Genomic DNA, 26,909 nt, shown 5'->3' with positions numbered 1-26,909 from the left:
GGGGGGGAGGAAGTATCACTGAATGCTGTTGATAATTAGAAGGGTAAGTATGGGAAGAACAAACCTTGCCAGATCTAGTCACGCTTTTTCTTACCAGTCTAGTAGATTTTCATATTCAAACCGCCATGAAATCTCTTCTCGCTCTAATCGCCGTAGCACCCGTGTTTTGGCAAAAAAAAAAACAAACAAAAAAAACCAACAACAACGAAAACATGTAAACCGTGCATTCAGTGAGCAAATCTAACAGCAGCGCTGGAGGTTTATTGGCCACATCCCGGCTCAAAATGAAAACCAACCAACACGTGGAGACCGAGTGAGACCTGGCGCAGAATTTATTTATTTATTTATTTATTTATTTGTTTATTTATTTATTTATTTATTTCAGGATCTTGTAAGAGTAAGATATGAGCAGCTATGAAATAAATGAAGACTAATACATGGGTGTGGGTACATATGGAATTTCTCTTCGAGTGTTCAGCTTGATATCAGATGTAACGTTGAACATAACAAGAGAAATTCCATATTTACAAGCAGCCATGCATTATTTTGTTTATCTTATAAACACACTAAAAACGACGTTTTTGACGACTTTCCGACGATTTCCAACCACTTTCCGAAGATTTCCCAAGATCCTCCAAAAGTTGTCCGAAGGCCACACGAACGTTTACGAAAATTTCCCGATATTGTTCGAAGATTCGAGAAGATAACCGAAGATTCCCGAAGACTACCGAGGAAGATCGAAAGATATTTCGATCATACACCAACAACTTTAAGTACAATTAAAGGGTCAAACATGACATCAACATCGCGTCATCGGTATCATCACAGTGAAAAATTATCGTAGTTCACACGTGTAAAATTACGGCTTAACTCAAGGATGGAAATCCTTGTAGAACACCGCAGTTTAAATAATGAATGTTTCTTTTTTTCTGATGATACCTTGGTAAGAATTTCCTTCTGGCTAGCTACGACCCTGATTGTCGTTTTTCAAGGTTCAATTCAATTTCAATTTAATTTTTTTTACTTGCCCAGAATCACTTACAGTACATTTTACATTATTATCCGACCAACGTCGAATGACTGAACTGGAGTTCTCAGAAGCCTTGTTAGACTTACCGAGTAGACTACATGACTTTAATGACTGCAGGTATGACATCTCTTGGAGTGGCTTCTAATGGAAGCGCTTGATGACAAGGAGAGTTGTAAATCAGGAGCCATAATCGGGGAAGGAGACCGTAAGTGTTGGGATCCGCACGCACCTATGATATGGGACATTTTTTTCTATTTTTAGAACAAATTGCGCCATCCTGGGGCCTGTTTCTCGAAAGACCCGGTAACTTTTCGGGCCCGATAGCTTATCGGGTCCGTTATCGGGAAACTTTATCGGGCCCGAAGTAGTGTTTCTCGAAGCACCCGTAAACTCTCCCGGTAATTACCGGACCCGGTAAAATGACGGGCCGTTACCAGTCTCTTGCGTGTGCCTCGCGCTCGTTCGCAGGAGAAGGAGTACGACTTGGCACGACAAGTTTCATTTCATTCGAGTTCGCTGCTGATGGATTCGATGGGGGTGGACTTTTTTCATGTTTTTTGAAGAACATATCAATACGTTTGAACTTAAAATTCAGTTTTTCGTTGTGTCAAAGTAGAGCAACCGAGAGAAATCAGTAATTTGTATGATTACGTGGTTTGGATGTGACGATCGGTTGCCTTTTTTCTGGATTCGACAATCTTCATCTTGGCCACGAAAAAGTTATTTTTTTTTGTCGGTAGAGTATTCTTACACTAAACATGGATAGCCGAATTCGAGACGACATGTTAACATTATTTTGGAACGAGCCAGTGTGAAATGTAGGTATATGGAGTTTTCAGGTAAGTTTTATTTGATGTGTTGACTTTGAATTGCACATTCTTGGCGGCCATGTTGGTATGCTGCGCTCAGTTTGCGCGGGAAAAAAATTGGCTTACCGCGTTGTGTTGCAACAAACGTTTTGTGGCGTTAAAAGGTACGTATATTTCTTTCATTTTTGTTAGTTACTATATCCATTATTTTTTTGCTTAATTGTTAAAATCAAATATTGTATTATCTTTGGATGGTTTAAAACATTTATCAGACCTTTTCTTAGTTCCGTCCTTCCCCCCCCCCCCCTTTCCAAGAAATAAAAATTCGCTTTGCTTAGCCCCCCCCCAAAAAAAAAATAAAAGACAAATACAATAAATAAGCCATGGTCATTGGCAAGATTTCCGTATAACCCCATACATTTATTATGCATACAGTTCTTTGTTTAACTAAACAATAGCGAAAACAATAGCGCTCCTTTGAGACTTATCTGATTTGAATAACTCTAAATTTTACCATTTTCGCATACTTTTAGGCTTAGATTTTTTTTCGAATTTTCTATCTAAAATACGCAAAAACGGAACGATTTTTTGGAGACTTAGAATAATTTTTCGAGTTTTAGGTCTAAATTACGGAAAACCGAAACGAAATATCATAATTTGGGGCGCATTTACCGTATTTTTAAACTGAGCGTAGGCTTAAAACTGCTTCAAATGATAGCGATTTAGACCTGTTCGCTAGTTTAAAAAAGCTTAAAAATACTGTTGTAGGGCTAAGTAAAACCAGCTGCCAAAACCAGTGTTTATGATCATTGTAGTGAAGTCTTTGACAACAACAGCTACTAATAGAGCTAATATGATTCAACCTTGCAGGAATCTAAAAACACTGTACTACTAATAGAGCTAATTTGATTCAGTCTTGTAGGATTCTACCTACAGTGCGCAGGCAGACCATCAGCTGGGCCAAACAAGGAAAAGGCCTGCACCAAAAACACTTGCACAAGCCCAGCTCGAAGTAAGATACAACCATACAATGTATATTTTCAAACTGAATGAATCATTGGGCCGTATTATTATTACTGTCTGCAAATTAACAAAAAAAGCCGAAACAAACAAATGGAACTGAAGTGTCATATTAGATATGCTAGGTAACAAAATAGCAACATGTACAAAGTTCACAATTTTATATACACTGCAATTACAATTCCTCATTTTATTCAAACTTTGCTCTTGTTAAGTCCATGTCTACTGAGTGTCTCCAATATAAATGTAACTAATACTTTTGTATTTAGTTTTTGTATTGAAGGAGTCAATGCTACAGTGCAATACTGCAGTACGTAGTTTCTAGCTTCCAGTGTTTCAGGAATTGATTTAGGACTTAACATAAAGACATGAGATGACATTTTTTGTTAGCAGAACTAAGTAACCCTACAGTATATGGGAACCTTATCCATAGTACTATTTCTACACACATGGAACTATTAGGATATTGTTAGAATAATATCAGTTTCATTGGTTGGCTGCTTAGCAGTCCACCAAAAGTAACATGCCTTCAATATCTCCCAGGAGGTAGTGATCAGTTGGATATTATGAAGTATAATTCATTGAATTCTAGGGAAGACAACGACTATTTTTCCTTTAGTACTTTGAAACAGTTACCACATACTACAAACTGAAGACGAGGAAGGTTCAATTGGAAATCGACCTCCTTAAAGATCAGAAGAGAGAAGATGTGTTTCCTGTGTCCTAAAATATTCATTTTGAAAAAGAAAAAAAAAAACTGACCTCTAAGGCAGCCCTCTCAAAACCAATTCTAGTTTTGATGAGCAGACTTCGATGCCTACACTGGAATTCTGAGATGTTCATTGGACATGTGACTTTGATCATCATTGAATACCATTGGGCCAAATAACTTCAAAATATAATTTTACAGCAATACAAATTTATACATTGTGTTACAAAATTTTCCTTTTTGATTTTATTTTCCTTTGTCTCATATTCATTTATCAAAATGTGTAGTTCCAGAAAATATACACACCTCCCCATGGAAGGGATTTTTTTCCAAGACCCCCACCCCTCTGGAAATTCCAATTAAACTTGATACATTTCTTTAATGTTTTTGGTCTTAGAGAACCCCCCCACCCCCCTGGAAATTCCAATCCCTTCTGTGGGGGGGGGGGGGAGTATGGATATTTTCTGGTACTGCAAAATGTGCAACAAGGAAAATTAACATAAATCACAACATGTTCCATCATAATTTGACAATCCAAATATTGGAAGCTGATAGCCAAAATAGGTACTTGCCTTGCTTGACATGTTTTATATCAATTTATTCCCCAGTCATCCTACACTGACACTATTAATTCATATGATAACCTGGTTGTGTTTGGGTGTCTACTACATTAGAATGACACAGACATTACCAACACTAACACTTTTCTTTTACCACTTGGGTTGCAGTGCAAACTCCAGATGTGGACAATTATGAATTATAGTTCCAGGGAAGCACCTCACAAGCAGAATCTTTGTAATTTTTTTTTTTTTTTTAACAATATCCATTATACATTTAGGCCTGCCATGAGACCTTTGTGAAATTGATAATAAAATTGATGGAACTGTTGCATATTAGACTACATGTGCTAGGGTTCACTTGTTATCAACTCCCAAAACTCTCCAACAAAATATTTTCACCAAAAACAAATAAATATGGCAAAAAATCAAAGCCTCGCAATTATGTTCATTGGTTATTATAACCCTGAGAATATTTGGTTAAACTTTGCTTAAAGCCAATAACATTATGTTTGTCTCGTTTACAACATTATGTTTGTGTTATTTACTCAATGTTAACTCACATTCCAATCCAAAAAGTATAACTCAATACTTCATGATTGATGAATGATCAGTAAACAAAGTTCATTGTACCTCTATATAACTTGTTGAAAGGCTTCAGCTAAGAACATCCAAAGTCCATAGTTACCAAAGCGGGGAGGGGAGGGAAAGGGAGAAGTGGACTGAGAACCAATCAAATTAAAGCAATTTGCTAGCATAAAATTATGAGGATTTGATATATTGACCATATGAACTATAATCTAGCAACAATTTGCAGAAATCTATCATGGTGCAAAAAGTAACTTAGATGTTCTTGCTTTTACACCTTCCAACTGAAAATGTTTGGCAAAGAAAAGTTAAGTAAACACATTATTTATAAGGTGATCTCTCACCAATACACCAGCATTATTATGAAGGTGAGCTGGTACCTCAATTACCAAGTCTGGTTCACGAGGGGGTTGCTCTATATAATTAGGGAGTGGTGTTTTGTCATATATGCACATATTGTGCAGCACAGCAGTTGCTGTAATGATAGTGCAACAACGATTGGGACTGAATTGCAATGCCCCGCCAGATACATTGAGGCATCGAAATCTGGACTTCCATAGGCCAAAGGCCCTCTCAATGGTGTTCCTAGTTTTTGTATGAGCCTTTTGATATCTCCTTTGAGGTGCGGTGGAGACATCATCAGGCCTAAAAGGGGTCAATAAAAAAAAAAATTAATATGGCTGGATCCCATAGCCACGATCCCCAAGCAGCCAGCCATTTTGTCCCCCGCCATCTTCAAGGTGTGCATGGAGCATGCTGCCATTGAATACTGCTGAATTGTGAACAGATCCCTGCCATCTGCACACAAAGTTAGTGAAAGAAAGTTGTGCATTGCACACTGCCATGGCATTGATGGCATGAAAGCCCTTATGGCAGACATACATGTGTTCGTCATTATACGGAGCCCTAATGGGGATCAACGAACCATCCACTGTTCCTATCACCCGTGGCATATGTGCAATTTTGAAGAAATCTGCCATTGTTTCCTGTCAATCAAGAACAAAATTTGTATGCATTGAGTTTCAAGCAACATTCTCCCTATCTGTTTCCTCAAGAATTCCTGCTAAATTCAAAGCCCACCATTCCCTATGCTTTCAGAATGCCACTCCAAAGAACTCCCCTTTGCCCTCAAAATTCCAAAAAGTCACCCATGTAGTGTTTTTGTTGTAATGAAAATATGCATATTTTCTGGATTCACTCATTTTATTTAGAACCTGAGAAATTTATGTACTGGAAAGTTCTGTGATAAATCAGTTGCACAGAAATCTGCTTAAATTTTGAAAACCTTTTTATACTTTGACTATTTGGTATTCAAGTTTAGCTTCAATAGGTACTTACATTCAGCTCGGTATTTCTGGTTGGAAACACTATCCACTCTGCAGCCATGTTTTTAAGGCATTGCGAGACTGCTAACAAGGATCTGCTAGAACTTGCCTTTGAAACTCCCATTGTGTCGCCAATTACTTTCAAGAAACTCGCTGATGCATAGTATCGGAGAGCTATAAGAACCTGAAAAGGGATTATAGATGTAATCAACATGAATCATGAATCATTGCAGTGAGCATCAATTTATCAGGATCAGTGTGTTTTGGCAGAGAAGCCAAACCAATAATTATTGTGCGGACCGCCGAGGAAACAGAGTCCGCGTTGTCAATAGCGTGTCCTACCTCAACGCCCATTTCAACAGCCTGTTCTGGTTCTGATAAAAATTTAGTTGCTTTAGCAAGTGTAGAGAATATTGGGAGTGTGGAAGGAACTCGTACACGTTTTAAAACTGAATAGCCAAAGTTCAACTGGCGCGATTTAATCGTTTCGAAGCAAAATTTCTACAGATCCCAAATCGACTTTATATTTTAAAACAAGTTGATCAAGTGAAATTCGAGTGAAACTATTTTGCGAAGAGGGAGATGATTTTTAAGTTCTTTGTTCTCGTTGAACTACCTATCGTGAGTACAGTGTACTTGTTATACTTTTGAAATCTGACTCATGTAGGAAACACCATTCGTCTATTTCGCGGACTGCGGATACATATGAGTCTCTCTTCGCGACCGCTATATTTTATTCACATTTTTTTCTGCGTAGCTTGTCTGATTTCTAACTACCTCCTTGTTACGAAAACTCGGCAAATTCCAACAAAGAAACTAGTATAGCTTGCAGCTCACTGTGGGGTTAGGTTTACGTGACAGAAACCCAATTTGATGCTTAACAGGAAGCCATTTCGAGGTAATAATTACGTCTTAATGTGCGGCGGCTACCGCGTTTACTGTCAGGATTTATTTATTTATTTTTTCTTTCGCCCTTGGTTGATAATTTTAAACAACAAGAAAATAGTGATAGTTTTAAATTTATATAGCGCTTAAATGCAATTGCAAACACGCGCTTTTCAAACATGTAAAAGACAACACTAACAATAGTACTAGATATACCTGAGTTTCCGGAGATAGCGGGCAGCTTCTCGCTGTATTCCTCTCCAATTCCTCCCAAAGTTCGTCCACCAGCCACTGTATACGCACTCGCGAAAGCCGAAATCTTTCCAAAACTTCACAGTCAGCCATGTCGGCAAGTATGGGTCTAGTATTGTAAGACCGAGGTCTTCTCGCCAAACCAAAAATTCCGCCTCCGGCCGCCATTTTGTTTGGTGTTGCAACATTTGCGATTTCCCGGTAACTTTACGGGAGGTCACGACCTCCCGTAAATTACCGGGCAAATTACATGGAAAAATATCGGGATGATAACGGGGACTTACCGGGTGACTTACCGGGCCGATAATTTACCGGGTCTTTCGAGAAACAGGCCCCTGAAGTCATATATCCGTGCGGATCCACGCACATGTCGGGGGCTCTCGCGTGGATGTTGTCACGTTGCGTGATCAAATGGTGAGAGTTGCGAGATTCTCTTGCAGATTTTTCACAGCGATGGCAGGGAATAAGGCAGGGAACAAGGCAGGGAACAAGGCAGGGACTAAGGTAGGGAATAAGAACCAGGGCTCTTGTATGTAGTTTTATGCTCTGAGCTGATGGAAAAGGTAAGTTTTTCAGGGTCGAAAACCAGACTTCAATTTCGCGCTGTGAATGAATAATATCTGCTCGCGCCAGTTGTACGAGCAAGATTTTGCGTTTGTTCTGTAAAGAAAAGTTATGCAACAAAACTCTTTACTCTCGTATCGAGTTAATTGATGAGTTTCCCAAACAATGCTTAATCATGACAAAATCCTGTTTTGGATAGTTTCTTATTGTTTAACTGTTTGTTTGGCGAGTTTGCAAAAGTTTTTCCACGGAAAGTCTGACGCGTACATAAGTAGCTCATTTGCATAATGCAGCGCGTGCACTTTCAAATCCGAGTCGGTGTTTTCAATTGTCAACAAATCTTGACAAAGATTTCTTTCGTTGTCTTTTGTGCTGAGATGCTGCAATAATTTTCACCAACGCCAAAAGGCTACTAACATCATGTGTATTTCTTTAACATAGTGAAATCTTATACTGCGAAAATAAATAGACAAGGAGTTTTGATAACTGACAACCAACGAAATCGAAATCGTTATTCGAGTTGATTAAGGTCATTCGCCAGTATTGCATTGCGCATCCCTATTGCGCATAATTTCACGCGTGATTGGCGCGCGCACATTAAAAAATGGCGGCTTTTTCTTTACAGCTGGACCTCGCCATAGAGGAAAATCGTCATTTTCTCGCAAACGAGTCCTATAATATAAACAATCAATAGGCAAAGTTTTACAAAAATCTCAGTGCAGGTTCTATTTCAGTGGAATGACCTTAAAGAAAGCGTCATCGTAACTTTGCTGATTGTTTCTGCTGTATTCACATATTTTCAGCTAAGCTTTTAATGTGTTCTCAAATATTTATCAACCTTAAACGTATTTAAAAACTAGCGATATTATGTGAGTTCGATGTACGTTTTCACGCGAAAGTGGGGAAGTCCAATTTGTCATGCTTTACTGCTGTACAAAACACACATCGGCGGGCGCTCTTATTCATCGACAACATACAATTTATTGGATTTTTACATAAACAAAACTGAGCAGCATCTACAGACGTAAACTTTATTGTCACTTATTAGGCCTTGATAAAACATCAAGCGTTGCTTACAATTCAGGCGAAACTCAAACTTGCAATTATTTTTGTTTTACTTTCCGGTCGAAATAGACTCCAACTCTGGCGAAATCGTCGCAAACGTGTGGCAAGAGGAGGGAAACTTTGAAGTCCTAAAACGGTGCTATATCTAAACATATCCAACCGGTTTTTTGCTGTGTTATCGAAAAACCGTTAATCTTCAACATATGTGAAACTTAGAGTGGAGTAATGTGGAGCTCTTGTAAAAGAAGCAGCGGAACACGACTTGGTCAGTGATATATATAACGTGGGACATAACTAAATTCGATACTGTCTTACTTCACTCAAACTGGAGCAGCCTACGACGAAAATACTGAAGCAAAATTCCAATAGACATGAACGTATTGATTTGTGGGCCAAAAGCATCAAACATTTGGGGAATTTCGGACGCCATTTCCCCGCGCTACATCCGAAAAAATCCTCACAGCATGTACGCGCGTGTGCCGCACGGGATGACGCAATTTGTTCTAAAAACAGAAAAATTGTCCCATATCATAGGGACAGCCCCAATATGGCTATTATGGCTCCTGTTGTAAATATAACGCAAGAGATTTTTATTTCCGCGCTCAGTTGATTGATAAAGATATACTTATTTCACGAGTACACAATGATTTGATTACCTTTTGATATCATGGCTGACAAACTACGCTTATAATCGTGGGTTTTTGACTTTTAACTAATTGTATTGCCAAGACAAAGATGCCATAGCAATTTCAGTTTGTAATTTCACTTGTGAAACTATACATTAACGCTGAAAGTTCGCGCAAATTAAGGCCGAGTAATTTGTCATCCATGATCTTATGTAATGGAAGTAAGAAAAGTTATGGAAATAGCTGGTAGTAATGCAATCACAGGTAAATCAATGCAAATAAGAAAAGTTAGTCGTGAAAAAGGACTTTTCATGGTTAATTTTTCTTGTTTTCCAAAGTGGATGTGAGGCTATTCATGATGTCGGTAAATTTGGTTTCCGGTTAAAATTGCCTCGCATCCATGGTTCATATTGTATTGCAATGAGGAAAGTCAACCGTGAAATGGGATAACAAAAGACCAGTCCACAGTCGACAACAATTACAAGAAAAACTTCAATGTGAAGGTAAGTGAAATTGAGAAGTTACAAATATAATTACAATCACAAATTAAAAGAGAGAGAACATATAACACATATGTTTGCTGAAAGTATCCGATCTGCTTTCATCAATGCGAGCTGAGACTTAGTAATTTCCGCCTCGAGTACTATATGCAAATATTTATAAATGTTGTCGACTTTGCAGATCTATCAAACCACCCAAGCTTTAGTTTGTGGGCTTCAGGAAATCGTCCTTCCTGATAAATGGTAAGTTCATTTCATTCTTTGTGCAATAACCCCGCGTCCGGCGACTAGTATTTGCTAGTTGTGTGGATGTCAGAAGTTTGGAGTATCCGTCTATCACAGCTTGTAGCTCCAATTGCTAATTCTTGGAGATCCAAAATACTATGACTATTATGTATGTTTTGAGAAGAATTAAGCTATTCTAATGAGTGCCGTTTGCAGCCTTATGCTCCACTCACACTAGCAAAGAGGATGATGACTAAGTGAGCGCCGTTTATCTGAGCCCAATTATAAATTTCCTCAGTCTCTGCAGATCTCTGCATAAATAACTGGTAATACACGGACGACTAATCTGACGGCATTTAAAATATTCACGCAAATGCCACACAGCCTCACGGATTGACCAATACGAAACTAAAACTGAGTTGCAAAGTTGCGAGAAGAATTTCTTCTAATCTATAAACAAGATGGAATACATTGACTTGGCTCCAATCAGTCAGAGACTGGAAATTCTATCAGCCTTGGCAGGAATTCTGTGCTCTTGAGTCCGTGCGAATTATTCGCATATTTGCTATTCATGCAGAAATTATTCCTCATTCCAGTAGTCACGACTATCACGAATAGTGTGCCCCTTTCAATTCATTTGTCCCAAAATATCGCCTCTTTTCAAGAGAAGTGGTGTTCATCATATATTTTCATACGTACGTCGGTGTGATTCTCCTATACAGCCTCTCGCATTTTGGCCTGTTTCGATGTGAGCTCCGAGAGAACCCGAGTGACTTAGCTCTCTAACTGTATGTAAGTATTTTCTCCCGCTGAGATTTTTGTTTTGCGGGGCAAGCGTTATAACATGGCCGGTCGAGGTTGATCTTGCATTGTCTCATGAATTTAAGAGCCCTTGAAGTGTTGCAACTACTTCTGTATTCGTTCCGCGACATCTATGGCTCTTGTTTATTTTGTTGCATGATATGCTAATCATAGAAGGTCATAGAACATAGCGTATGACATTTCCGTCATTGACGTATTGATGGCCTTGAAGTAATTCTTGAAGCTAGACTAGCTGCAGGCAATAAAGCCTGATATGGGACACAAAATCTTTAGAAGAGAAGGTCATTAGCATCGAACATACTGCTAGTGCTGTTATTGTTTGGCTGTCTTACAATAATTATCAGAATGCTTCGCTGGCAATGTTTCGTGACGTTTGAGGCAAAAACAAATACTGACACAAAAATTCGACCTTTAGAACTGAAAGGATTTCACCCGCTCGTAAACAGTCAATAAGAAACATGGCGGAAACAGTCAAGTTTACATACAGTGATTTATTCAAGCAATCTTCTTAGAGCTTACGAAACAAAAGTTATCAAACGAAATAGAAATCATCGAGGAAAACAATCCCTTCTAATTTTAATGGGGGGTTTCCCATGACCCAGGGGTCAGTCGTTTGAATTCTTTTCATGCTAGTGTTTTCAAATTTCTTTGTTTTATCACGTGACTTCAATAAGGTCTAAAATCAGAAATGTTAGGGACCTTCTGAGCTTTTATATTTATCAGCTATAAAATCTCTAAGTACATTTTTTTTTTTTTTTGCAAAATTTCGGCTCGATAGCATTCTTCGGTGTCTTCGGTAAAAATTGGGCATTTTTCACAGATGGACTTGAGAATACTGTCACGAACCATGAAAAGAGTAATGATCACTGGTCCTTGATTTCTACCAGTCTGATCACTTAACGTATAAGAAGGAGAATTTTTATGTGAAGGTTTATTGATTCATGATGGTGAACTGATCGCTTTCAAAAATAAAAGAAGTTAATTTCGGATGTTTTCATTGACTTCCGGCCGTTATATTTGTGCCCCTCCGTAGGGGTATATTGTTAAATAGAGATCGGATTGGATTGTTACAACATAGCTTGGATTTGTAAAGCATGGACTGCCGGTTTAACTTTCACAATGACATTTGTTCGATTGCTTAATTGTTTATTTGTTTGCCTGTCATATTTTGTACTTAATTTTACGTTTTACAGAAATCGGTCATCTTTCTATTTTTATAATTTCAGGAAAATTAACTGATCAACAATCTCCTGAGATCGTAGCGGGATGTTCTGCGTGTAACAGTTAGAGTTTTCTGGCGAACCATGGTTTCTTTTGTTACGAGTTATTTTTCTTTGCGAGACGGACGCAAAAATATTAAACGTCTGTGGACTTCCCTGGGAAGTCCCATCCCTTTGTTTAACCTGGTTTCTCAAAACTGTATTTAATTAAAGGACAAAATAAATACATGGCACAATACATGGAAACACATAAGCTTTTCATGCTATCATTAAGGGTCCTGTTTTTTTGTGGCTCACCGTTCGTTATTCGTGACCTTAAATTAAAAGAGAGAGGAAAAAAGATGCGTCTTAGCATATTTAGGGCAACGCACAGACTAGTCTACGATCGTACGAGTAGCTGTCTCGTCTCGAGTAGAAAACTGCGAAAAAGAAGATATTTCTATTTCCGGGAGACGAGTCACTGTTAAAAATTATGAAAGCGTCAGTTAATGCGTTGTTTTAGAACTGGTACCTCTTAGGGGTGAAAAAAGGTTCAAGCCACGCCCACAAAACAGGATCTTGGTACCTCTTAGGGGGTCTTTTCAAAATTTCCAACGAGCACCCCCGTCCTTTTTATATGGGAGTTCCCTTCAGGGGCTTATTCCATGTGCCTTCTATAAAGCACTTCGCCTTGACTAGTCTGATACTAAATCGACATTTTTTGCAGATATGGAGGACAATTGGAACAATTGGAAGAGGTTATTTGACCTCGTTGGCGTGACAGAAGACCAAATGCTGACGAAGGGAACACTAGACTTCCTTTGTTGCTTTGTGCGGAAAAGAGGTGGCGTTAATAATGTTATCCGGGAGTTAGAAGGCGACCCTCTAGTACCTGCTGGTAAGTATCAGGGAACTGTTTTAAAAAGTAGCTTTCATGCTTTATTAATTTATGGCTGGCATGTTTGATCCTTAAATCTAATCGTTCCTCTTTGCAATTGGTACACTTCAGTGGCATATCAGGTACGTTTGGTCGACACATGGTTTGTCTCGCCAAAATGACTATGGCGAGACTAAGCGAGCCATGATATGCCTCCCAAAAAAGTGCGATTAGGGATTTACCGTACTCAAATTCAGCCAAGTGATCATGATAAATTATCGTAGCAATATCAGCTATACATACCTAATAAAAGAAGTCGTCCCTGTTATAAGACTATGTAATACAAGGTCACTTTTATAACCACATATTAGCTTCCTGAAAAACACAGCTACAAATTTAACTTGATTTGAAATAAAATCTTTTTCTCTTTTTAGTTTTACTTTATTTTCTTTTAGTTGTTTCTATCGATGCCGTAAATCAGTCTTCTACATGGGCCAAAATGGAGTTAGTTTCTCTTATCACTGACCGATCCACGGTCCTCGCCATTCCTTCAATTCGTCGGGGATCATTTCGGGATCCACAAGATGAAAAATAATCTAATGACGATAATTTCGTGGGCGTGATTAATTCGGGGTCGATTGGGGGATCATTTTAGGGTTCGGGTTCATTTTTGGGGCTGTACATATCGCAGGACATCAGGACAGTAGGACTTCTAATTTGCTCATGGCGAATTTGCGGTCGGTAATGAACAAGAGTGACAGTAATATTTGAGCGTGTTTTTGAGAACACAGATCTGTCCTCAGACAATGTCTTACTCACATGTATGCTCGAAAGAGTGCTTCACCTTTCTGGGCGAAAAAATTCCGACCAAAGAAGTCAACATACGACCAGGATTGTGAAACCAATTAGAATAATCGTGAATAATCGTGTTAAATTTTCTTTTTAGCAATACCTTCTCCAGCCAGCAGCCAACCAAGAGGTTTATCACCACCCCCTCTATCCCCAGCAAGGTTGGGTGGAGGTCTAACAACACCTCCTGTATCCTGTGGCGAGCTTTCACCCACTCCTCCCTCAGGAAGAGCATCTCTTCCTTTTTCATCCGTAGTTTCCTCTCCCCCCTTCCCTACCCCATCCCCCACCAACTTTCCTCTACCTCCACCAAAGGGTAGAGGTACAGAAAGAGGTATAGGTGCAAGTAGCAGTGGTAGTGACGGAGTTATACTGAAGAAAGTGGCAACCAGTGAAAGAAGGACCAGCAGCTCTGATGACTCTCAATCAATGTGCTCCCGAACATTCAGCATAGCAGGTAAGGGAGTTCTTTTCAATCTGGTGGAGCATTTTTTGTTGTATGCGTACGCCAGTAGATTGATACAGCTAAACAACCATTATGTAAGATATTCCTACGGTAACAGATTCTGATTCTCTTCTCGGTGTTTGGAAATGTGGTAGAAAGGAAAACCGGTTTCTTGTGTTTGACGTATTACTTGAATCAAGACATTAAGAAATTGACCCACTGGTTCAGCGGAAACCGGAAAGTAAATACAAATAAGACTCAGGCATTATCTCTGGATAAATCCCACTACACATTGATATACTATTAGTGGGGATACGCTAAACTTTGAGGTGATATACCGGACTAGAATTTTGCTCTCAAGTCTCACAAAAGCAACATATTGAGGAAAGCATATCCTACAATTGCTGTATTCCGTAGAATCAATTAGTTCCTTCAGGTAGATGTAATAAATGATGTCTATGGTAAGACAAAGACTGCCCTGACCCTGTAAAACTAACATTTTACCACAATAATTATTGCTACTAACCTCACAATCTGATTGGCTAATTTGCCGTTGTCGATTAGAGTCCAGACAACGCTGCTATATCGCTCGCGTCAATGTGTCACGCCTTTGGTCAGGCTCTGGTCATTTCCTTTAACGTTGACGTTGTGGTAAAAAAAAAATCGAATAATGTGGTTTAGCGTTGTCTGTACTCTTATCGACAACGATATACGTCATCACAGTGGTCAAAATGTTGTGGACTAGCGAGGCGCAGCCAACAAATACGGTTGATATTGAAATACGCGCCCATTTTAAACCAATATTATATTCATTTCAATCCCTCGTATTTCTTTCAGAATCAGAAGAGGAACAGTCAGGTAATGTAACAGTTATAAGTATTGAGTTACATTTTAAAGCTCACATTTCTTTTGAAATGACCAACTGTACAAATTTATGAATTGTATACATTCAAAGTGAAGTTGGTTAAAATAATAAGCTCCAGTAAATTTCTCAGACATCATTCTCCCAAACGGGGCAAAAAAGAAAGGTATAAATCAATTATTTAATCCCTTTCAAAACTTGTAAAGAAATACTTTATTGACGCTATATTTAAGAATTGTTTCATGCTTAGCGTGTGTATATCGAGTTATGGATGCACGCGGGAAGTTTGGAGAGCACGAGAGAACCGTAAAAGTTGCTCGACGCCCAGCAGTGGCTAGAGTTTGTTATCAATAGCAGCCAAGAAGCCCTTTGCATACAGTTCCAATTCTGAATACTGAAGTACCTGGAAGACAGAGAGATATATTTTTTAAATTTATTCATTGGAATCACAAAACAACAAAATAGAAAAAAACAAAAAACAAAACAAAAACAAAACAAAAACAAAAACAAAAACAAAAACAAAACAAAACAAAACAAAACAATGCGAACGTTTCCTTCCATCAGGATGTCAATGGAAAGTGAAATTTGAGCTTCTTCAGGAGGAAAATGCTGAACTCCAGCGACAATGCGCTGAACTGAAAGGGAAAATAACGTTGCAGGGGAGAGAACTTATAAGAACAGCTCACCGGTTTACAGGTAAAGTTGTAAAATAATTATGCTCTCTTAGCTAACTTCTTTTTTGCTTTGGACAGATCTTCATAGAATATGTAGTTAGTTATTATTGAATTCATCTTGCGGTTATTGTTGGTGTTGTGCATCACAACAGAAACAAACTGATACCCGTTGTGCTGTTGCCATGACAACAGTTTTGCCGCTGGTCCAGTGTTAATTAAGACTGAAATTCTCAGTTTTTGTCTTAACCGAGAATAATCCACTCCCAACAATCTAATGAAGAGAGTTAAGATAATATGGGCACCATGTATGTTCCGAGATGGACCCCCTGTTCCACTTTAAATGGTTGCGAATGGGGATATTTGGTCTTTGACAGAAAGAGACTGTAGCCGAGGGTGCGAGACCGTGTGAGGTTTTGACAGTATTACGTATACTCTCAATGCCATTTGTGTTTTTTTTTCTTTCAGAGTGTCAAATGAAATTTGAGCAGAGAAACAAGGAGCTTGAAATGGAAATGAAGCAAGAAAGGACCAAACAAGAGCGTGAGTGTGAAGTAACAATGTAGTGTAAAGAACAAACTTAGAAGTAACATTCACAAGTTTAAGTTGTACTATGTAAGGAGTAGTTACAATCGCTTTACAAATCAAATGAGATATGAGATATTAGATTTTAGTAGCGTGTTAATTTTCAACCAAAACGTAAACGCGGGATTACGTTTGCTAGAAATATTGTTGTACATTTGCATAAGAGAGCGACTACGTTTCTTTCCCCTCAGAGTCTGAACAGAAAATGAGAGAGCTTGAACAGATAAAGATAAAGCTCGAGGAGGAAATACGGGAGCAAGAGAAGAAAATTAAGTGTGAGTTTGAGTACTGTTATGAGAACAAGTGCGACAACAGACACCAGAGAACGTCCCATCAACATTCACAGCTCATAATAACCTTCACCCTCGACATAGCACATAGCACATAGCACATAGCACAAAGTTTATAGCACAAACGCTTGTGGGGCCACGCAAACAGCTGAAATAAATTCAGATAATAATATGGAATTCAGCTCAGTATTAAATATTCATTTCCGTTTCTTTTCCAAGAAAAACAAATTAAGAAACAAATTAAACAAAACATTAAATTCACTGATCTTGTTTGTGCGGTTACCTCTAAGTTAGTAGGTAATTTGTTTGATGTCGAGAGCACCGGGAGTACTTGTGCAATCTCTCGAGCTAGAGGCTCATGTTAAAAGTGCTCGGCAAAAGTGCTAAAGGAAAAATATGTATAGATTAGAATAACGATCCTGTTGAACGAGCCATTAATGTCGCGAGCTCGTCCGCCTCCTCTTAAAGATGATTTGCGGAGCTGAATAAGATATTAAAATAAATGCTCAACAAAGTGCCCTAAGGCTCTTTTGCTCAATTCGCTGGCTAATAAGCTTGGAAGGTCCCCTTCATTACTTGGCTACATGACTGAGAGAACATCTCATACATTGATCTTTAGACAGACATTTGACGTCGCTTTCTTCTTGAATCTAACAGGTGCGACTGAACTTGATCGATACGAAATGGGAGAAGGTCCACTCGGAATTTGCCTTGTAATAAACAATTACAACTTTTTAGGCGAGGATGAACGTCAAGGCGCCAAATTAGACGAAGAGGCGATAGCATGTCTCTTCGAAGAGCTCCACTTCATAGTTGTAATCAGAGAGAATCTTGGTGGCCTGGAAATCCTGAAGGTAGCCCAAGAAATGGCTGCAAAAGATCACAGCAACTATGCGGCATTTGTGTTTTGTATTATGTCGCATGGTGATAAAAAGGATGTCATTTACGGCGTGGACAACAGAAAGGCCGGAATGGAAGATTTAATGTGTGAGTTCACAGCGACAAATTGCCCAACACTTGAAAACAAGCCCAAACTGTTTTTTATTCAAGCATGTAGGGGGCAAAGAAACGACCCAAGAATGAATCGGCTTTCAGCATCAACATCCGACAACATTGCGGAAGACAGCATTCAGATAATTCACTCTCCCGATGCTGACCTCGCAAACGGTGTTTCTCCAAGAGAAGCTGACTTCCTTCTGGCGTTCGCCACTGTACCAGGGTACAAAGCCTGGCGAAGCAAACGAGTTGGGTCCTGGTTTATTCAAGTATGTATTAATATGTTTTTGCCTGAGTGGAATCTTTTATGACTGGTATCGAGGAAAATAGTAATAGTGAATTTATTCTTTGTCAGAGAATAAGTACTTCATGACTGGCTCCAAGGGAAACAGTGAGCTTTGCTTCCTCGAAAGCGTCAATTTTCCCCCCACTGAGGGTCTCGGGGAAACAAAACTCGCTGCTTCCCGTGGGGCCAGTCATGAAGTGTTTTGTTACATTTCTCAACTCAAAAAGAGAACAAATCGCGAAACACCCGTTTGCTTGACGCTGGCTGGCACACAAATTTGCCGCGGTTTCAAGGTGCACGAAAAAACGAGTCGAAAGTTTAATTTGTTTCCTTAGGTAGTTACTGAGTTATTACCCATTTTACGTGACATGTCTTCCAATCGGCAAACGTATTTGAGTTGGGAGGAATAACAAACACAATTCACTGATCTCTCACAAGAGATTAGTCAATCATTGATTTGCTGCACAGCAAGACAAAGGAGTAAAGTAAATCCAGCATGGATAGGGAGTGTGAAGGAAGGAGGGAGGAAGGGAGGGAGGGAGGAAGCAAGCAAGCAAGGAATCAGGTGTCATGTTAGACATCATGCGACCATTAAGTAGAAAAAGAATGTGTGCGCTTTCTCGCGTAAAGAAGATCTGTTCAGTAATATTTAGTTATGTTTTAATGTTATTAGGTACTGGTGGATGTTATCCGAACGTACCACCGTCACCACCATTTGTTGGACATGCTGACGGAAGTGAACAAACGAGTTGCGGACATAGCAAATGAATATCCTGACGTTGAACTCTCATTTCAAGTTCCAGCTCCTACTCACACCCTTAGAAAGCAAGTGTTTCTATAGAGGTCTGAAGAGAGTCAGTGCAACGGAAAATGTATATGTAAAGATTGTGATTGTGATTATTAATCGTGAGAAGTAACAATTTTTAACACTTCTACAAGGCCGTAGCCAGAATAGAAAAAAAAAAATGATCGAGGCAACGTCGACGTGCATAGTTTAATTCTCATCGTAGGTGTAGAGGGTGGTAATGATGATTATAAACAACAACAACGAAGCAAGTGTCCCGGTTTGTCCGTTATTAGCTACGGCCCTGACTACAAACTGTTACAAACCCTATACGTGGTCGGAAGCTCCTTGTTATCTGTAGCCTCTTTCAGGCGCTCAGTTAGTTGGGCGCAGCACGGAAAAATGGAGGAGCGAGAAAAGAAAAGAGGGACTTGGTGAGAGGAGAGGTCGTTGCGCGCGGTATGCCAGATCCTGGTATATCCCCTGATTGGTCAATTTTGACAGGTTTTGTCGACACTCGATCGCGAGCGCTATTGATGTAGATGAGAAATGCGATATGGCGGTGGTTGAGTCACGGGGTGCTTACCATCAAGTCAAAAAATTCGGAATTTCGGTTGAACGTCAAATAGAACAGTGATTTTCTGGAACATTCGCTCGGAAATTGTAGACTACATATAGAGGTAGCCCTCTTTTACCGTTCGGAAGAGAACTGTGGAAAGCTCCTTACCATTTGCTTAATTTTTCAGTTTCCAGCCTCTCACTAACCAAAACCGAACACTGGCAATTACGGAAAATCGAAGCGCCATCTTGTTCGGTTGGTTGGCTGATTTTGGAAAAATAATTCTTACCATTATTCAATGGTTATGCCAGCTGGTTTATTCTGACAAACGGTAAGCACCCACGATCATGCAGTGTTTAAATCCGTAAACAATGCGCTAACGATTAGCCATGGAGACCTTTATAAACATCTTGCATGGAAAGATCGTATATATTGGCGTAAGATCGTAATACTGAGAGTTGTCAAACTCTACAAAATTACAGTTACGGTGGGTGTAAAAAGCGATTCGTTGGCAAATCGGTTGAGTTATCTTAAAAAGTATACTGCTCAAATCTAATTTTGGTCAATTCAACTTCCTTGCCTGTGGAGTCTGAATACTGAATCATTAGGCCATATTCTGCAATTTTTGAAGGATAATTGTCAAGTCTGGTAAAATAAACATTTTGGACATACTCGCGTAAATATACACTTTTGTGTGAACATAGTTAAATTTTATTATGGTGTTAACGAATTAATTACGCTATTGAACATTAAAGGGACTGTCGTGCAATATTTTTTGTGGATATAATATACAGCTAGTTACCTTTTTTTATAGTGACGAGTGAAATAAGGAAATAATTTCACGCGCGTTTTATCAATTAGTGTATTTCCTCATTTATAATGGTAATTGAACTGAGTGGAGTGCAATTTGGTCTGAAATCATACGCGTGATTTCAGATCAAAATTGCACGACATGAAGTTCAATTGCCACTTTATTAGATCCATTTTGAAATCGCACAATTTTATCGCCTTAATTTTTAGACTTTTGGTGTATTGTTCCAGTAGCCGGTTTGTTAAAAAAAAAAAGCGGAACCGGAAACGCCTTTACGTCTCATTTAGTATGCAAAACGATGTCATGTGACGAAAACTCATCCGAGCATGACAAAGAAACAAGCGGTTTTGAAGTCAGAACGAAAATAGTCTGCTTCAGGTATAAAAGTTCAATTCTCGTTGGTTGAATCAATGATGGAAGGTCTTTCTTTCTTCTGTGGTTGAGGCTGAGACTTTTCATTGTCTTTGGAGAAGGAATTTGAAGGTGCATCCTGCGTAATTCTGCGATGGATTTCTTTTGAGTTGTGAAACTCCCTCGAGTGCACGATGCCCAGTGGATGGTACGTTTTTTTTCTTTCATACCGTTTAATGACATGATTTTAAGGGAGTCCAGCTCGTTATCATCTCCGTTTCTTTTTGTGACCTCGGCGAAGGACTCAATACTCAGGACCTTGTCAAGTTCTTGCGGCGCCATTTGTTTCAAGATATTTCCAAGATGGCGGGACTAACACCAGCTTCGTAAGACGTTCATTCATTCACTGTTTTGTGGAGCGGGGCGTATTTTGACTATGTTTATTCACAGCGACAGAGTTGAGTTCTTTTGTTGCTTCGTTTGAAACTACCAGAAACCTGGAAACATCTACCTTCTTGAGATGGCCCTGAATTTGTTGTTGAGTGGTTTTCGTTTGTTTATGTTTTACTGGACTCGGTATCATACGGATTTTGAGCAGATGTTGAAGAAAAATCGCCAAAATATTCGTCAAAATGGACACTGAAAGTTGGAAACTTCCATTAAAGTTGGTGTTCAGCCTGAAGGAGCTGATAATCGCCATTTAGAAACTGTAATTAATTACATTCGTCAAGTTTTTTGGAAAAAACACACAATAACAACAGAGTTTTGGCAATACTAGTTGCTAAATTATCCACACAATGGCTTTTTGCCTTTCATTTTCCTGAAATTTTATTGTTTACTTTAAACTAATATTGAAATCTGATTTGTTGTTTTGTTTTACTGTCCCATTCTCAATGGCTGAGAAAAAGATGCGATTTAGAGCAAAAAATAGTGCGATTCGTGAATAAATCGCACCATTGAGAGCCAATCAGATTGCAAGGATAGCCAGTGATTTCAAAATGGATTTAATAAAACGAGTATACCATTTGATTACCTTTTAATAGAATGAACAAAATGTTAAGCTCACAATCTTAGGTTTTCGACTTGTTTATTGGATCGAGACAACGTTGCCATGACAATCTAATTAACGCTGACATTTCGCGCTAAAATTTGCTATTGAACATTGAAGTCGTGCTATTGTAACGTTTATGAGGATATAGTTAACTCTTATTGTTGTGTTTACGAAGTAATTACGCTATTACACATTGGTAGTAAGGTTGTATGAAGGATAAAAGCGATGTTACGTTTTAAAATATTGAATTAATTAAGTCTTTTGAGTTGTGAAAGATTATCAAAATAGGCCGCAAAGTAATACGACTTAGGTGAAATAGACAAATATGATAACCAAGCTAACGGGGAAAAACATGGGCATTGAGATGTTTCGGTTATAAATGTGCTACAGTCTTGACTATTAGTATAAAGCAATGTTGTGAGCTTCAATATCTCGATACTTTTAGCTAGTTTCGTCAAATGTTTGTGCAATACAGTTCAATCCCGATTTTTCGAACCTCCGAAAAAAAAAAAGAAAACTGGTTTGAAAAGTCGGTTAGTTCGAGAAATTGTAGGTAAATGGACGAGGAGAGAAACGACATTTGGTTCGAGTTATCGAGAGGTTCGAAAGTCGAGGGTCCGGTCAACAAATCGGGTTTCTACTGTATTTTCAGAGGGTTTGGAATACAATAAATGACATAATGAAATATAAAGAGAGAAAATTCATACTGTTTAAATGTTTGTTTGTTTGTTTGTTTTTTTCAGTTTTGAGCATGTCAATGTCTCACATTCGTCAAAGAAATAAAGTGGTAAATTTAAGTTTGGAAATACCTTGTTCTGCAGTGTTCTAGTTTGTGTGCGTCATTTCGTGATTGGGTTTCTCTTCCGCAGATTCTCGCAAGATGATCACTAGCCGATAGATGGCAACTAGCTCATCGGTGTCTACTGTTTAACAACACACTCTTTAAATAAAGTTGCTACTACTAATTGCTACTGAATCAAGTAGTAATCTAGTATTAACATGACAAGGAAAGCTTGAAGTGGTCGCATGAAGTCTTGCCTGAAAAACAGTTCAGGCTCCATTGGTCCGGGAATTTTAAATTGTCTCGTTCGAATGAGTGGTCCGTTCTCAGTTTAATCAGTTTTTCACAAGACGCTTCGCAGCACGCTAACCTGCGATCAGGCGTTCTTTCTCTTTTTTTTTCTTAACGGCGGGAGAAAGAACGGCCTGATACAATTCCTTGACGAGTCGTCTGCCGCCCCTTATCTGTTAACGGAGTGTCGGCAATGCCATCAGATAAGCGTGAGCCAATCAGAATTTACTGGAAGTCGCATCGTTCGTGGGAATTAACACGAACTGTGAGCAAATTACGGCTGTTCCGAAAAAAAAGGGGCAAAGTGCGGAGTGCGGATCGAGAGCAGAGTGCGCAGTGCGGAGTGCGAAATGTAAAGTGTAAAAAAACTAAATAAGTGTACGTAACAAAACTAAATAACAAAAAAATAAAAAAAAATAAAGATCAAATGAGAAATTAGAAATATAATAAAATGTGAATTGAAATATAATAAAAGTGAATTGAAAGAATAATTAAATACATAAATAAACTAAATATAGAAATTTAAGAAATAATAATAATAACTGAAAAAACTTACACCGCCTGAAGTTGACCGTTCATATCGCGGTCATTTCATTCAGTCAAAATGAAATATTCAACTAACGATTTACAAAGTAAGCAGTTCACGTGTAGGAAAAAAGTAAAGAACAGTCCCCTTTTTGACCAGTGTCTAAAAATTGTGACTCGAACTTAAAATAATATAATCCACCTTTGGTTTCCTTGGGCGAAAGCTGTGTTGCCTCGCAACAAATATGCTTTGCTTTCCAAAAATAAACCTTGAACCATTCAACAACGTGGCGCTTGTCAACTCCGCCTCCTGAAGTTCTCGCATTTGTTGTTTTACATTTGCTGTTTTACAAAGATTTATAACGCACGTGCACATCCATTGTTCTTCCCATTAATCCGGCGTTTGTTTGGTGACGTGGTTTGCTTAAATACGAAGGCGCGCTATAAAAGGACATAAGCTCCTCCCCCTAATTTTGAATTCACCCAAGATATGCTTGCTTGCGACCGAAAGCGCACTCCCCTTACTAAACTTATTTGATGTTCTCACAGTAAATAATGTTTATAGACTACAAGCTTTGAAATTCACGCATTCTTGGCACAAAGGCCTACTACCAAGCTTGTTTCATGATTTCTTTCAATACGCCAGTGAAGTACATGGATACTACACCAGAAATGCATCTAGACGAAATATGTACACATCTAAAGTGCGTAGCAATTCTGGTAAACAAACAATTGCTTATACAGCGACTATTCTCTGTGACAATATCCCTACACGTCTAAAAGATCTCAATACCTTCAACTTCTCGAAACATCTGAAACTTTATTTACTGTGTGAACAACATTCTGAAAATTAGTAATATTTCTATATGTTCCTTTTTTCCAATTTTATGTACATATCTCATTCTCTTAATAGCTTTTTTTCTCTTAAATCTCCATAGAAACATAACACCTGGAGACTGACTAGAAAACCCTTGGTTACTTCAGCCTCCAGACTCATATAGTACACTTTTTTCTTTGTCTTTAGATTTTATTGATATAAAACTGTAAATGTACGAGTAAATAAAGTTATTGTTATTACTTGCTTCACGTTCTGACAGTATTCTACAATACCCACTGGGATCGGACTTGACATTACAAATACAGTTGAACTCCGCTGTTTCCAACTCGCAGGGGAAACGAAAAATTGTTCGAAATAGTCGATAATAAATAACTGAAGAGCAAAACTGAGGCAAATGGTTTTGAGTTCGAAATAACGGGGAATTCGAAATAACCGAGTTCGAATTAGCCGGGTCCAACTGCAGAACAATTATTTGCATAGACATTGCGAACAGTGAAACAATAACAGTTTACAACCCTCTTGAAAAAATCATTCCTTGAAATAGAGACAAGTAGAGCCAGCAAAGACACTTTGATTCACCTACAGCTTACATTTCGTGTATTCAAATCGCCCCCCATTTAACAAATTGACGTCAGTTTTTATGCGTCTGTCCTCTTATTGATGATAAATTGCGTCATAACATTGAATTTGACCCGCGCGCGTCAACGGTGACTCACAAATGGGCCTTGGTCTTCCCAGGGAAGACTTCCTTATATAGTGCGCCTTCGTGTTTAAGCTCTCTAATAAACAAACCACAACGGCAACGGCAACGAATACAATTTAATAGAGAGCTTGAGCAAACCATCACGGCAACGGCAAGTACGGAATAAGCCGAATGCAATTTTGAAGCCTTTGTATAACAAGCTGTCTACTGACTTGCGGTAAGTGTAGTTAACGTGCTGTTTTATCCTAAATATTAGAAGACTTAACATTTGAGTAGCAGTACGGGGTCGAGTACGAGGACGACTTTTCAATTCTTGTTTGCAGGCTTCACATTTTCACGTCACATAGCCATCTTACTCATCCCACGAACGGCCCTCTCTACTTAAAACCAACATGAAGAGCGAGGGCCTTGGAAACGTCATTTCTTTGAGATTCGAAAATCATATTCGTACTCGGTCTCGTATTCGCAGCCCAATCTAAAGATCCCCGTAATATTACTACACATTCACCGAGTTGTGCATCTCTAGGAGAAATACTGGAAGGACTTCACTCCTTAAAGGACCCGAGTCAGCCTCCGCCATTTTCGATACCATCTAAATTATTGATATTGCTTGGTGAAACGACATATTATTGCTTTACTGTAAGTTGTGTTCCTGAAAGTATGTTTAATTATCTTTAGTAGTTTCACAGTGATTCCCTTCGTTTCGCCATGCTCCGAATAGAATATAGTAGCCAAACTCTCGCGTGTAAACAAAAACAAAGGTGTGGTTGATTAAGGCCCTTTAAGGAACAGACTGTGACGGGAATTGAAGTTTATGCTAAATTTAAGTCTTTCAGTCACATCATTAGTAACAAATAATCTAAACATTGCAATAAAATTTTTAAGATGTTGTAAAAAATCAGCCCTCTTCTGTAAAGTAAAGACCAGGCGACTTGCATTCAACCATTTTTAAGGTAAAATTTTGGGGGAGCCCTTTTCCCTATAAGTCTGACGGCCAAGAGAGACTCTGTTGTTAGGGACCGTTGTTAGGATAAATTTGATACACAGCATAAGGACTGGGTACGAGGATCACGCGATGCTCATGCGCGCGGTGAATTTTTTTTTTTCGGGAATTATTCAGTCGTCGATAAGACGATCCCAAGAGCCAGTCGATAACAATATGTAACTGTGAAGGTGAGTAAAAATTCTGGAAACTGAAAGTTAAAAATATAATTTCAAGTGCTGCAGACAGAGAACACATGTTAGCTGAGTTTTGAAAGGGGCTGCTTTCATCAGTGCGAAGCTCGGCGATTTTCGCTTCGCGTCACTGATCGACATTGACTTTAAAATAGCTTTAATTTACAGTTATTTATGAATGTTGCCAACTTTAAAGTTGCTCTCATTGCAGATCTGTCAAGCCACTCAAACTTGAAGTCTGTGAGCTTCAGGAAATCGTCCTCCTGGGTAATTAGTAAGTTCATTTATCTATTTAGGTTTTCACTTTGTAGGAATGTTATTGTTTTCAGCGGCATATTCCAAATCCCGAAACAAACGAACGAAGCGACTGAAACGAGCAAAAACCGCCTAAACGATCAATAGCAAGCCGCCGAAACTACCGATACGAGCGAAACGAAGCGAAATCACTGAAACAAGCGAAAAAACGAAACGAAATCGAAACAAGCGAAACTCGTTACCATAGTCGAGAGCTAACCGTAAACAGGCTAACCTGATCCGAATCCTAGCTATTCAGGCTTATTAAACCTGAGTGTTTTTCAGGCTAACCAAAGCGAAAATCTACGGGTTCGCAGTCCGCTTGCACTCTCGTTACCCATATAAAGATGCTTAAGAACTGAAGGTTAGTTGAGTGAAGCACCTTCACCGCATTTTTTCCCCAAAAATTTCGTGATATAAGAAAAGTGAAGGAAATTTTTTGATGCAAAGTAAACAATTAGGGTATAACGACATTGTACATCTTTCTGAAGTGCGCTATATTGCTCTTTTCTGAGTTGTAAGTTTCTTTTAAGTCTGAGGTAATACACTGCGAGGAAACAGAATATGACGGACACTTCTAAAGCGAAATTGAAATTGTTGAGAAGAACAATCCCTTCTAGCTTTTATGCCTGGGGTTTTTCCCTTGACCCACGGGTCATTGTTTTGAAAACGTTGTTTGTATTGAACACAAACACCAGATCAATTCAG

At 38.8% G+C, this 26,909-nt stretch overlaps 2 protein-coding genes across 10 annotated transcripts in view; both read left to right on the top strand.

The window, feature by feature from the left end:
- The first annotated feature begins 9,471 nt into the window (after positions 1 to 9,471).
- The window catches only part of LOC145486598 (uncharacterized), a 26,481-nt gene continuing 9,043 nt past the window's right edge, over positions 9,472 to 26,909 (top strand). Inside the window, exons 1-11 of one of the 6 annotated variants that reach the window (XR_014049311.1) lie at positions 9,472 to 9,933; positions 10,112 to 10,173; positions 12,904 to 13,074; positions 14,000 to 14,359; positions 15,185 to 15,205; positions 15,774 to 15,905; positions 16,349 to 16,423; positions 16,657 to 16,740; positions 17,413 to 18,020; positions 18,711 to 20,262; positions 21,560 to 23,646. Coding sequence is in view for 4 of the 6 variants with exons in the window: in XM_081465286.1 (XP_081321412.1) it covers positions 12,906 to 13,074; positions 14,000 to 14,359; positions 15,185 to 15,205; positions 15,774 to 15,905; positions 16,349 to 16,423; positions 16,657 to 16,740; positions 17,413 to 18,020; positions 18,711 to 18,878 (1,617 nt within the window). In the remaining 2 variants the exon portion in view is untranslated. Of the gene's footprint in view, positions 9,934 to 10,111; positions 10,174 to 10,527; positions 10,948 to 11,680; positions 13,075 to 13,999; positions 14,360 to 15,184; positions 15,206 to 15,773; positions 15,906 to 16,348; positions 16,424 to 16,656; positions 16,741 to 17,412; positions 18,021 to 18,710; positions 23,647 to 26,909 lie in introns of those variants that run through there. The other 5 variants (XR_014049312.1, XM_081465286.1, XM_081465288.1 and 2 more) reach the window with 5 other exon arrangements.
- The window catches only part of LOC145486601 (caspase-3-like), an 86,510-nt gene continuing 85,441 nt past the window's right edge, over positions 25,841 to 26,909 (top strand). For all 4 annotated transcript variants that reach the window (XM_081465290.1, XM_081465294.1, XM_081465292.1 and 1 more), the window contains exons 1-2: positions 25,841 to 25,904; positions 26,119 to 26,181. The gene's annotated coding sequence lies outside the window, so the exon portion shown is untranslated. The remainder of the gene's footprint in view (positions 25,905 to 26,118; positions 26,182 to 26,909) is intronic.

Source organism: Orbicella franksi, chromosome 5 (assembly GCF_964199315.1).
Source record: "Orbicella franksi chromosome 5, jaOrbFran1.1, whole genome shotgun sequence".
NCBI lineage: Eukaryota > Metazoa > Cnidaria > Anthozoa > Scleractinia > Merulinidae > Orbicella > Orbicella franksi.
Note: the sequence above shows the minus strand (reverse complement) of the source record. Positions and strands in the feature narration are given on the sequence as shown.